Source organism: Stegodyphus dumicola, chromosome 3 (assembly GCF_044657685.1).
Source record: "Stegodyphus dumicola isolate Sdum_Otavi_A_Nest chromosome 3, ASM4465768v1".
Lineage (NCBI taxonomy): Eukaryota > Metazoa > Arthropoda > Arachnida > Araneae > Eresidae > Stegodyphus > Stegodyphus dumicola.
In genome coordinates, this window is record NC_140770.1 from 151,604,104 (window position 1) to 151,617,643 (window position 13,540).

Here is a 13,540-nt window from a genome sequence, read left to right on the forward strand (position 1 = left end):
TTTTAAATCTTGTTTCAACAAAGCGCTCTAAAACATAAATGCAAATCACTCGTGAAAGAGGAATTTAGGATGAGTGGTCATAAAAATATTATAAACGTCGAACAAAAACTGGAGTCTAATATTTGCTTTTAACTGTCTGCAGAAACCTGCATGTGCTGAAGTTATTTTTAATAACCATATGAAATAGCTAAAGTGTCGTTAAAGTGACAATAAAATTGTAAACATTTGTTAAACATAATTTTACTGTATTTTGACTGGCCCAATTAAATACTGTTTACTTTCTGTAATCGCGCGTCTTAAGCTGTAATTGTAATTTCTCTTCGAAACTTGTTTACATCAATGTTTCCGATTTTTAATCACCGAAATGGATTATTTGGTTCATTGTTTCTTATCATTTTTCAGTTTTGTTTAAAGAAATTAAAAACTAATAGAAATACGGAAACTGAAGCGTATGGCAGCGGAGATTTCTTAGACGCGATTTTAAGTTTTAACTGAATATCGGTAACAAGAAATTTATGGAATATTTTTGTAGTACTTTACTGTAAAATGTATGTGGATAAAATACTTTTGAATAAAAGGAATTCTTTTTAAGTGTTAAATTTAAATGTTTTTGTGTTTCTAATTACATCTTAAAAATGCCTTGCGTATTTTAAATATTGTTCAGAATGCATATAATTTAACGCTCAAATACGGATATTCATTCAAAACTTCATATTTCAGAATCTGAATTAATGAGATATATTTTAAATGCTATTAAAATGCGAAATTTTTCCAAATTTAAGTAAGCACAAAATAATTTCCATTAAATTTAAAAATTAGTTTTCACAGTAAATTTTCAGTGAAATGAAAAATTTTGTTTTGAATCGTACCATTTCTTTATAAATAAAATTCCATTTTATTTCGAATTTTTAAGGCTATATTTAAAAAATTTCCTGCACCTGTTAAAATTCATATAAATTTCGTATATGTGTAGCACTAATTAAAAGTATTTCAGTGTCCCTCTCTTACGAGACTCAATTTTTAGGCTTATGTTCTGGTGTGTGTGGAGTACCGTGCTCCAGAAGACTTTTGGTGTCATCGAGAGGGCAGAAACAGATGGCTCCGAAAAGATAACTCTCATTTCTCGGGATATAGACTGGCCTGCGTCAATTACAGTAGATCAAGTCTTGAATATAATTTGCTGGACTGATACTAATCTAAATACATTAGAATGTGCCGATTTCCATGGACTTCACAGGTAATGAGTCTTGCCAGTTAATGCATCTTATTTTTGGGCTAAACATATAACTCTTGCAATTTCAAATTCTATTTGGATATGATAAAATATATAAAGTCTGAATTCTTGACCGCTTTCAGGAGGCAAGTACCTACCAAAGACATGTACTACCCATTCTCCTTGACGTTTTTCGAAGATACCGTATTTTGGGCAGATTTTGGAACGGACAGCTTCATTCGCTGCAACAAGTTTACAGGATCCAGTTGCTTCGTCTTCCATAAAGGAAACGCTAAAGCTGAAGCTATGGTGGTAGTACACAGAGTTCAGCAACCTAAAGGTATGTATTTTAATATAAATAGCTTTCGCCCGAAGCTTTAATTTGCATCCTGAAACAGTTCTTCAGATTCTTTGTTATTTTATCCTACAATTATTTCAATCTATTTCTTTTTCGCTTGCCACTGGTTTAAACATTATTATGAACAACACTATTACAGTGGATACAAGCGTATGTTAATATTTACGGAAATGAGCAGGCTTATGGCCTTGCCAAAGGTGCTCGAAAAGGTTCTCAACTTTCCAATAGCTTAACCCTTACTGATGCTGACGCAATAGCCAGCTGAAGACTTTCCTTCCAATCAACCAAGAACTCCATTCCTGCCCTAAATTATAACCGTATCATTTCCACTACCATAGCCAGACTGAGGCCAAAAAACTTGAAAGGAATGAAGATATCTTCTGATGGCCATCGAAATTATAATAGCTGTCCTCACTGTACTGATATCCAATTTTCTCCGGATCAGCTCATCGACTGACTTGCTATTTTGGCCAAGCTCTTCAGTATAGATCTCGCACAAACTCCTCTATTCTTCGAAGATGACTGATGTTGCTGCGGCTGTTCTGAATACTTTCGGTCCTATTTGACTCCTCAGCACCGACTCCTCGGACAAGATAACTGGTTCAAGTGAAGAACATTCGCCCACTATATTAAGGCATTTTCTGAAAGTAAATGTTGCTTCCATTTGAGGATATTTGTAAAATATTGGAGCTAAACACTAGCCGCAACAAAATGGCAGTTTGTAAGAAATCAAGCCAAGCAGATGAATAAGCTTAATGCGAGTTACTTTTTCTTCTATCGGACTTAATTTTGACTGTATGTTCACGGAAAACTCATGAATGCATACCTCTCATCAGTCGGCTAACTCTCTGATGCTTATAACTAATCATGCGCTTTTAGCAAGTAGAATTGTGTGTTCAATTCTCTGTACTGAAATAATCTTTCGATTCGGACATTATATTACGGCTTTTTTTATTCAGTCATAATCAGAAATTAGTACGTATCTTAAATTCTTGATTAGAAACGTGCCAAATTTTGACGTAGATAAGAAATTCAACGAATATAGGCTTTTAAAGGAAATAGAAATTCTTAACTTCAAAATATTGATAATTCAAGAGATGCTAAGTGTTTGCGTTCGGTTTAAATTTGTCTTCAGTTTAAAGGGTTCTTTAAATCTACTAAATTTTATTACCATTTTCCTTTTCATAGCAAGCTTATTTTTCTTAACTGCTGCTTATATCTTAAGTACGCAAAATGTGTATGTATTTTAAGTGGTTATTAAACTATTAATCCCTTTCTTCGTATTAAAGAAAAAGTTTAATTTTTGTACTTACGAAAACTTTTAATATTTAGGTGAGAACCGTTGCGCCTCCAACACATGTCAGCAGTTATGTTTACAATCACGCTCCAGTTTCGTTTGTCGGTGTGATGATAAATATCTGCTTCGTAATGACAGCACTTGTGAACTCCTGACAATCACAAGATACCACACCAGGACTAGACCCCAAACCAAGACCAGGCCCTATGTTACATCCACTACCATACCAAGTTCAGCTTCGCGAGCTACCACACGAAGATACCAAAGAAAACAAACTACAGTGAAACCACCCCAAACTAAACTGAGTTGCCCAGATTCATACTGTTTTCAAGATTCGCCGTGTTCAGTCATCGAAGGAAGGTACCATTGCGAGTAAGTATAACTATTCAGTGATGGCAAGTCCTTTCGTATATGGGTTTTATTAAGGGAAACAAAGCAATCGGCTTACCTGAATAATAAGAATGTTGTTTAAAAGTATTGTTAGCTTATCTGCAGATAGAAAACTTTATTTTACAGTATATAGTATTACTTGTAGCACTACATAATGATAAACTTCTAATAGTCTATAACGTAAGGTCTACACATGTATATTTTAACAAAAGAACTAACTCCATAAATAATGTTTAGTGTTACGTAAATTTGTCTCAACATCTTCAAGCTGAAGATTATCTTATTTAAAGAGTAATTTGAAAGAATAAATACGGGTTAAACTTCACGTATTTACTTCCACACTGACAACATGAAGCTTACGTTTTAATAGACTTGAGTTCTTAACTGTGTTTGCTGTTTTTGTGGACTCAGTATTTACAATAAATTAAAAACTTGCATTTTGTTCTAACTGCATCTTGTTTTTGCGAGTTTTGAAGTGAATTGAGTGGGAAACCTTCTTCAAACTGCATGACGTCTTTGGATTAATGCCTTTATTCCTTCTTAAATACCAATAGATTACTAATTCAGAAGTCAAGCAATAAAAATCAGCGTTATATTTACAAATTTTTCACAGGACTAGTTTCGATGGTTTTACCGAACTACCATCCTCAGCTGCAAAACCGCAAATGAACAAGCTAGGAAATAATTAAATAAGAAAGCCTGGACAAGAATAAGCAAGTGGCGCCATCTGTTGGTGAAACCAGAACTAAAATATAATTTGTTTGAAGGCCGAAGGCAAATTTGGATTGGAATTAGGATCGTGAACTAGAACAAAGATTTTTATGAATGTGAAATGTCTCTAGAAAATCCAGTTCTCCAATGGAAGATGTTTTTTGAATAATTTTGGCAGCAGAAAATTGAAAGTGTGGTTTTCGGACCAACAATGTTGAGCAACAGAAGACTTCTGTGTTTCCTTTTTTCTAACATATGCCTCATGTTCCTTGACGCGAAATTTTAAGGCTCTCTTAGTTTGGCCAATGTAAATTAAACCACACTGGCAAGGAATCCTATAAATATCCCAGGAATTCATATCCAGAATGGGGTCCTTGAGCATGGAACTCTGAATTTTATTGATGGGAGAATAAACAACCCGAAAGTTAAATTTCTGCAAAATATGTGCAACTTTATAGCAAATTGATTTAAAGAAGGTAATGACAACAGAATTTTTATAATCCTCTAAAGCAAGAGTGTACCTTTTAGTGTGTTGAGATGAGAATTTTTTAACTGCTTGATTAATAATGTTGGGTGAAAAGCCCCTGTCAATAGCTATTGCTTTTAAATAATTTAGTTCTTCATCAAGGACTAGTTTGGAGGAGCAAACTTGAAGAGCACGGAAAACATAGGAATAAAATGAAGCCAACTTTTGTTTAGTCGGATGACATGATTTAAAGTGTGGTGGAAGGCAAACCGATGAAGGTTTACGGTAAACCGTAGTACTGAAGTTGGATGTGTACGTGTGACCAGAATGTCGAGAAACGGAAGAGAATTGCAATTCTCAAGTTCAAAAGTGAACTGCATAGCAGGATCAATAGAATTCATTCTTGAAAGAACTTTATTTAAATCATCTTTATTACCTTCAAACAGGGTAAAAGTATCGTCTACGTAGCGGAACCAAGCCTTTAAAGGTTCAATTTTGATTCATAATAATGCATGTAGATATCAGCCAGGATGTGACTGAGGGGCGTTCCCATGGCTAATCCCTCAGTTTGCTTGTAATATTTATTTTGGAAAACAAAATGTGTTTGTTTCAAACAGAGTTGAGTGAGAGAAATTAGCTCATCAATTTCGATGCAAAAGAAATGAAATTCCCGAAGTCTGGTTTCTAGACATCTTAATGCACCCTCCACTGGGACATTGGTGAATGATTTTACATCAAAAGAAACCATGAGTAAATTACTAGGACAAATGTCTTTAACCTTTTTTACAAACTCTATTGAATTTCTTATGGTGTAAATGTTATTGTCTAATAGAGTTGAAAATCTAGAAACTAAATATTTAGCTAATGGATACGAGGCAGTACCTAAATTTGATACAATAGGGCGGAAAGGTATACCACTTTTATGAATTTTGGGAAGAGCATATAATCTGGCACAATTCGCAACAGATGGGATAAGTGAATGATTTAAGTTGCCTGAAATGATTTGCGAAGATTTGATCGCAGTTTTTATTTTTGACAAGTCCGAAGGTGAAGGATCTTTAGGGATCGAATTATATGGTCCTTCGTTTAAGAGTTTAGTGACACCATCGATGTAAGTGTTCTTATCCATGACGACTATCTGGCCACCTTTGTCGGCCTTTGAAATGATAATATCCGGGTTAGAATGAATTTCACGCATTGTATCTCTTTCTCTCGCAGTTAGATTTGGTTTCAAAGGTTTATTATTGGAATTCACATTATGAGCGATAAGATGCCTAATCATTTCTTTCTGTGAATCTGAAACTTTGCTGAACTTGAAAGCTTTTTCGATAGGAGCCAAAATCTTTGGAATCGAGGGTTTACAGGTTTGTGAGGAGTTAAAATTATATTTTAAAATTCTCTCTTGTTCTTCTGAAAGAGTAACATTAGAAATATTAACTATTGGCTTGATGTTTACAATGGGAAGATTTTTTGACTACTTGAACTGGAAGACTGTAAAAGAAGTTTTTCGAATTTAACTGCAAGGGTGTTTTTATGATGATTAACTGCATTCTCCGTTTCACCCAATATTATTAATCAAGCAGTTAAAAAATTCTCATCTCAACACACTAAAAGGCACACTCTTCTTTTAGGAGATTTTAAAATTTCTGTTGTCATTCCCTTCTTTCCATCAATTAGCTATAAAGTTGCACATATTTTGCAGAAATTTAACTTTCGGGTTGTTTATTCTCCCATCAATAAAATTGCGAGTTCCATACTCAAGGACCCCATTCCGGATATGAATTCCTGGGGTATTTATAGGATTCCTTGTCAGTGTGGTTTAATTTACATTGGCCAAACTAAGAGAGCCTTAAAATTTCGCGTCAAGGAACATGAGGCATATGTTAGAAAAAAGGAAACACAGAAGTCTTCTGTTGCTCAACATTGTTGGTCCGAAAACCACACTTTCAATTTTTCTGCTGCCAAAATTATTCAGAAAACATCTTCCATTGGAGAATTGGATTTTCTAGAGGCATTTCACATTCATAAAAATCTTTCTGTTCTAGTTAACGATCCTAATTCCAATCCAAATTTGCCTTCGGCCTTTAAAGAAATTATGCTTTAGTTCTGGTTTCACCAACAGCTTATTCTTGTCCAGGCTTTCTTATCTTATCTAATCATTATTTCCTATCTTGTTCATTTGCGGTTTTGCAGCTGAGGATGGTGGTTCGGTAAAACCATCGAAACGAAACTAGTCCTGTGAAAATTTTGTAAATATAACGCTGATTTTTGTTGATTTTGACTTCTGAATTAGTATTTATTCAGCGTGTTATTGTCTTAACCAATAGATTATTTTAATCGAAACTGAGCTTCATACAGGAGAAACTATAATTCATAATATTATAAAGACACGAAACAAGTGCATTTGCGAACGAAATGTAAGTATTTAAACTGCATGATTCACTAGAAAAAATATTCTAAATATATGCCTTTTCCATTATTAAACTTTAGTATCCAAAGAAAGTAAACCTGATAAAATTTCTTAAATATTTTTGGACGGTAACTTGCCACCAGTATAATAAATGTTAAGCCCGGTGTTTAACAAAAAAAGGGACAAGCGTTAAGAAACGGAACATGTAAAAGCACTTTTGATATGAAATGCATGGTTAGGCATGAAACGTAAAGATCATAGGTGGGTGAGCCAGTAAGGCTAAAACACAAGATTGGCATGAAAACTTGGATCGAGAATAGTATCAGAATTTTCTTTATAGATCAACCCTCAATACAACGGCAATGGACAGCTTGATGAAAGAGTTACGGAAGGCACAAAATACATTGCAACATTGATGTAAATTCTGGCGACGGTCTTTAGATACAGAGTAACTGGTTTATGCATTAATTGGTACCACGATCTAAGGTAGACACACACACCCAAGCCCCACCCCGAACTTTAGCTAGCTCCGTAATAGCCGGGAGGTGAGTGTGTCGGTCAATATAGCTTCCATCGAGAACTTAAGAAAATGCACTGTACTGCCGCCCATCCTATACTTACAGGCGACAGATTCAAAACGAGCTCTCAAAACTCATGGCTGAACTTGGAACCCGCAGTCACCACTGTCGGCGAGTAAAGACTATCATGAAGAGCAGAGCTATTGGAGTGATTTCACTGGTTATTCAAAGTGCCCCTCCGCCAGTACTATATGAGCATCCCCAGTCTGAAGGACTGATATTGAATATATGTACAACGGACTGGCCGTCGCACCTAAATCGTGGAATTGTACGGAATACGTATCAGGGGGCAAGCCATGTCCACTACCGAGACGAACAGATCAGGACTTGCAGCCAATTCCCCCTTGGTCCAACCGTATAGGATGATCTTTCCTCGGAGTTCTGGAACCGCCAGGCTCGTGGTTTGTTCTGTCAGAATGTTACTGCCATATGATACCAAGTCTGTATAAACACCAAAGGTCAATCGAAATTTGCCTCCTTCTATAAAGTCTCATTTTAAAATCTAGGTATTGAATTGTAAAATGTATCGAAGGTAAATTAGGCTGTTCGTAATGCAATATTTTCAAATTGTAAAACTGCAGTGTAACAGGTGTATCAAGATATTTAAATCCTGTTTGCAGATGTCCATATTTATTTATTGGAGAAAGATGCGAGACGCATATAGCCGCAACACAAGCGGAAAATGACTATAGTTGGATCATTGGAATTATCTTGGGTCTTGCTTTGATTGCTGGTATTGTTACTGCTCTTCTGCTTTGCAAGCAAAACAGGTACGTTATTTTAAATATGATAAATTTAATTTTATTTGGTTAAATCAAAAATTAACTGCATAGCCATAAAATGTAAATATTATGATTTTCAAGAATAGTTAGTTTCCATTTTCGCAAAGTACAGAACCTGTTTCAGGTTCTTTACCTAGTAAGACTCTTACGTGGAAAATTTATTTAAATACTTACTTGCAGATGGCCTAAAATCATCCTTGAAATCTGAACGTTTTGCTTCCTGCTACGTTATCTTCATATCGTTTCTAAAATAATCCTAACATTAGCTCAACAGTTTAAGTTGAAACTTTAATTCTAACCCGTACTTAAAACGAAACTGTGCTAACAATTACTTTCTAAATGTCTGTGGGCTTAATCAAACAACTTGCATAGGTAAAAATTTAAAATTTTGTTCATTCACCTTTCGTTGGTTACAACCAAAAGGGTTTACAAACTAACGACTCGATTACTTACCAGCAATTATTCATAAAGCTAATTGGTCTTCCCTCAAATTTACGATTATCAAAGTCAGTACTCCGAAACAATACAATTTTTATAGTCAACTTATCGGAATAGAAAGGGTCACTTATACTCCAGAACATTTAACTTAATTTCTTCTCTCGGCAGCGAAGGTTGCAGTTAATCATCACTAACTTTTAAAATCCCTTGTGTGTGTACCTTGCGTTCACAAAATGATCTAGTCTAAGCTAATGTATAGAATCGAAGAAACATAGAACAGTCTTTAAATTCAAGTAAAAGTTAATGATCACAAGTTTATCTAGTAAGAAATTGTATGTTCTGTAAAAATTGACTTAAAGCTAATTACTGATACACTAGCTTAGCATTTTTCAATTTCATAACTTGAACTTTCATTTAAATGAAACCTCGTTAGACTCAATTTAAACAAAGTTTCTTTAGTTCTAAAGAATTCTAATCATATAAAGTAATAAAGCTTAAAGTAAATTGGCTTCGAAATGCACGACTTTTTTCTCTAAATTATGAACCTTTAAAGTTAATGTCTTGTTTAGTTTTGTACGACTTAAAATAAACGAGAATAAACTTGTGCTCGTTTTGACTAGTTCAATATTTAACTCTTTTGTTCCAGCTCACTTTAGATGCTGATTTTCACTTATAATCTAGTACATCGATTTGAAGTCATTTTATTTAGTCCCATTATATAGCTAACATTCATTAAATCCTCTAAATTATCCAACACAGAAATTTTGATTTCTACATCATTCTAACAGGAATCTTGATTACTTTCTGTTTAGAGAGAAACTTACCAAAATGGGTGAACACGTAGCGGTCACATTCCGAAAATCGCGATTTAGAAGAAACAGCGGCAGACTAGTGGTAGACATGGACGACAGAGATTCATCTGAAGAACTCATCCTGGGGAAATGTGGATCCTACAAGTCTTCATCTGGATTTGGCAATCCTTTGTTCGGGAAACAACCACATATAGTAAGTAATATTTCAAAGTATTCCCGAATCTCCATTAGCGGACAGCATCTCCCCTTCAAAGTACGAGGCTTTTTAATCATAGACAAAGGTCAGCGAGTCTGCACTAAAATTTGTACTATTTCCAAGATTACTTAAAACTAATTGCTTAATCACTTCTCTAAATAGGTTAACCACTTGCGCTAAAAAGACGTGCAACGCACGTAGAGACGCTTTGTCTCAAACCGCGAGCGACGTGAACACCACTTCGATAGGAATTTATCGCAAAAGTGAAAATAACGTGGTGCACACGTCGCCTAACAACGAGATTGTTTGTTTAGGAACGTGCACGAACTCTGTTAATACACAATAATCTAATGTAGATTTTTTGTGGCAACCGTTATGCTTTTTATATATTGCTTTGAGCTTGATAACTCAGGGAATGTTATTCTTTTTGTAATGTTTAGAATGCTAAATAAATAAGTTCGTTGTTAATTAAAAAAGGTTTTCTCTGCGAAATATATTACCATTCGTCTGAAGTTGTTAAATAAATCAAGAAATGATTAATCCAAGTTTATTTCTCGAGTTACAGCTCTGGATTGAACTCGCAGACGACGCGGAGCGGCTTAAATGAGACACTTTACCGCTTGTTATACTGTAACGCACGGCACCGCAACCGTGAAGTTTAATCGTAGCGCAAGTGGTTAAGTGAATACAATTTCTCGCATAGTCACCCTGGTAATTTATAAGTTTTCGAATTCCATTGCAGCATACCTTAAACGCAGAAGGCTCAGACCGGGGCTACCTATTCATAAAGACCGTAAGTTATTCTGAAAGGTCTCATAACAATATTTTTTTATTCAAAGCGAAGGAAATAACTTTGGAATCCTTGCAAGAATTACACTTACGGCCAAGCCGTTTTCCAGAGATTCTCAGAAATGGTACAGAAAGTAATTATTAGATCCAGATAATTAGTCTTAAATCTCGTTATTCCATAAACATTAGTATATAAAGTCGTTTATGCATTCTTCCCCCCCCCCCCGTTGTGATATTTAATATACATGAAGCTTAAATATTTTATTACAAAAAACGAAAAAAATTAATCCGAATCAAAAAAATACGATAGCATTTTAATAAACCAAGAAACATTTACCAGGAATGTTTTAGCGTTTTAAATTAATACTGAAGAGAAATCAACTTATCTTCATGATTTGAGATAATTAAACTTTACTAAAATTTCTCAACTTCATTGTTAAGAATTTTATCTGGTTTGCTGTTCAAAATAAATCTTTAGTCTAATCATTCAGCGTGTTTAATCAGTACGTATAATTGTTTAGCAATATTGTTCAAAACGAACGAAGAAACTTTAGAGTCCTATTTCATAGTCCTCTAGTATGTGAGCCAAATACGTTGCTGAATAATTCAATGTAGGTTTTTAAGCTCTGAGCAATTGACACCACAGAATTTTGGATACAAAGCTTCTCGTTAGTGCTGTTGCTTATTTATATCATGAAGGTAAGAAAACTGCTTCTAAATACGGTAATTTACATTCCTAATGGCAACACATCAGCAGAAGACATTTTCGGCTTCGCAAAATGTGATTCGGTCGTTAAAGTGTAGCGTACCATTCGAAGGCGATACAACAACACTCAGTTTTCTCCCAAGTATATTCGGGAATAGTTTTAGACAGTTTTAACACAATTCCACAATGTTTAGATAGTTTGAGTAAAGGAATAAATCCTGGATGGCCTCAAACTTCCAAGAAAATTTAACTGTTTCAGCATTACCAACGCCTGTTAACGACTTGGCTAGTTACAAGCTTGATCTCTCAACCCGCTCTCTCGAATGTGCGCAGGATACGTTTACATTTCTATCGGTGTATCTTACTCAGGCGCTTACCCAAGATAAATTAGTGATGCCTGTGATGCAGGCGGTGGCCACGCCAAATATAAAACAAAATCGGGTTATCGGTAAAAAGTTTCGCCTGGTCATTGTTTTCTCTCTAAATGAAATATAGTTCCATGCAATAGGCTTTTCTTTTTAAGTAACACTATCTTAACCTTCGTTAGCTCTCTGTATTTATAGTCATGGGATAAATACGCATTCCTTTTATGAGTGAATGAAGGTATTCAAGAAATCGTAGGTTTTCAATTTGAAGAAAAGGCTATGAACGTTATTTCACGGAGACCGCACTTGATCATAATTTGGCCCTGAAAATCCCCTGAGATATAAGTGAACACAATTTTGGATTTGTCACTCTTGTATCTATCCCTTTCTTGAGCTCTATCGGTCATACATCCTTTAACCCATTATATAATCTAATTTTTCAAAAAAGCTAATTTGAATAACCTCGACCTGCAATATAATAAATATTCGTTATAAACAGTCAATTCAATAAAACAAGCAAGAAACTTACTTTTTCAGTAGAACTATATCTTAGCCCAGTCTACACTTTGAGTAAATCGTAGAAGACACCAAATGGCATAATATTTAATACACATCAGAAGGCAAACGTGAGCAATTTGTCGCATTGTAATTTAATTTTCGATAAAAATTTAGTCCTTGCTTTGCTTTCACATTTACGTGAAGAACTGATGTGAAGGTTGCCAATCTTGCATTACTAAGGCGAAATATTTATCGCTGGTGAATAATCCTATTTAGCATTTTCTATTAATAACGTACCTAATTCTTGATGTGCAAATGTTTCGAGAGCCTATTGAATTCCCCCCCCCCAATTTCTTGTATTGGTGTTATCCAACTGAGAGCAATATCTGCTATAATGGAAAACTTTCATATTGTTTCGCATCTTCAAATTGGCCTAACAGTGACTTGGCAGTTAGGACTAATGAATGCAGCTAATTTGTCCAGGATTCGAACCCAGACTGAGCTGGCTGCATGGTTGATTTTTGCGATTTACCCCATCTGTAACGTGAATACTATTCAGTTTTTCTTCGAAAATATTTCTCAGAGGCACAGCCCTCGTGTGTTTGCCATGCTGAAAAGAACTTGCTGCATGTTCTCTTGGTTTTCAGTGAATTGATTTATGCTGACGTTTGTTTATTATTAGCCAAATACTGTATGTTAATTTGCTTTTAAGTTGTAATTTGATACCAGGGAGCGAACTCGTTAAATTTTACTTGCCGTAGAAAAAAGGCTACCCAGGTAAATAAAATTTCGGATCTTGAGTTCAGATAATCTACGTTCTAGTTCGTCGTAAATCTTCGCAACTGGCTGCAAAGTGTCTTCGAACTATACATTTGTTTCTGTTTGCGTTTCAATTAAAGTGCATAAAGCTTTCAGTATTTCTTAAAATATTTAGCGTCAGGTAAGTGATAGTCAATTAAATGTAATAAATTTCTGTAGATTTAATTTAACTGACTGTTTAACTGTTCCAGCTCAAGGACTTGGAATCCAAAGAAGACTTCAAAAGATGGCCATCGCATGACTCGAATGACTCCGCATTTGTGAGCGAGTGTCCTAAAGACGGATCACTTCTTTGCATCGCTGAGACATCCATGACTAATGCCAAGCCTGAGAGCAAAATCGCACAGTTTTTCAGGAAAATATAAAATTTTAAATTCATAATCATTTATTAATCGAGCCTGTTTTGTTACTTTTAAATTAATAAACTAATATGTTGAATTTTAATTTTCCTGTTTGATTTCTAGAGAAATTAAATTTTCTTAAGTTAAATTGTACTCTTAGCACACATCTCAAGCAGAAGGATTAACTTGCGTTTGACATTATGATCAGGTGATTTAGGAATTACTTTTTCTGGGTGGCTGTTTTTAAAACTTGCATGAATAAATGAGCTACCAAAGATGGAATCCGACAATGATTTTTAAACATTGTTCAAATGGTTTTGAGAACGGTTGAAGTGGATATTTTCATTGAAATATGATACCCGAAACTTTTC

The 13,540-nt window shown here is 34.8% G+C and overlaps 1 protein-coding gene across 1 annotated transcript in view; it reads left to right on the plus strand.

Annotated features, from left to right (window-relative positions):
• The window catches only part of LOC118197568 (vitellogenin receptor Yl-like), a 74,612-nt gene extending 61,340 nt beyond the window's left edge, over positions 1–13,272 (plus strand). Inside the window, exons 26-31 of the mRNA XM_035369092.2 lie at positions 1,025–1,237; positions 1,357–1,553; positions 2,904–3,240; positions 8,044–8,193; positions 9,456–9,648; positions 13,020–13,272. Of these exons, the coding sequence (XP_035224983.1) occupies positions 1,025–1,237; positions 1,357–1,553; positions 2,904–3,240; positions 8,044–8,193; positions 9,456–9,648; positions 13,020–13,193 (1,264 nt within the window). The 3' untranslated portion in view covers positions 13,194–13,272. The remainder of the gene's footprint in view (positions 1–1,024; positions 1,238–1,356; positions 1,554–2,903; positions 3,241–8,043; positions 8,194–9,455; positions 9,649–13,019) is intronic.
• Positions 13,273–13,540: the final 268 nt, after the last annotated feature.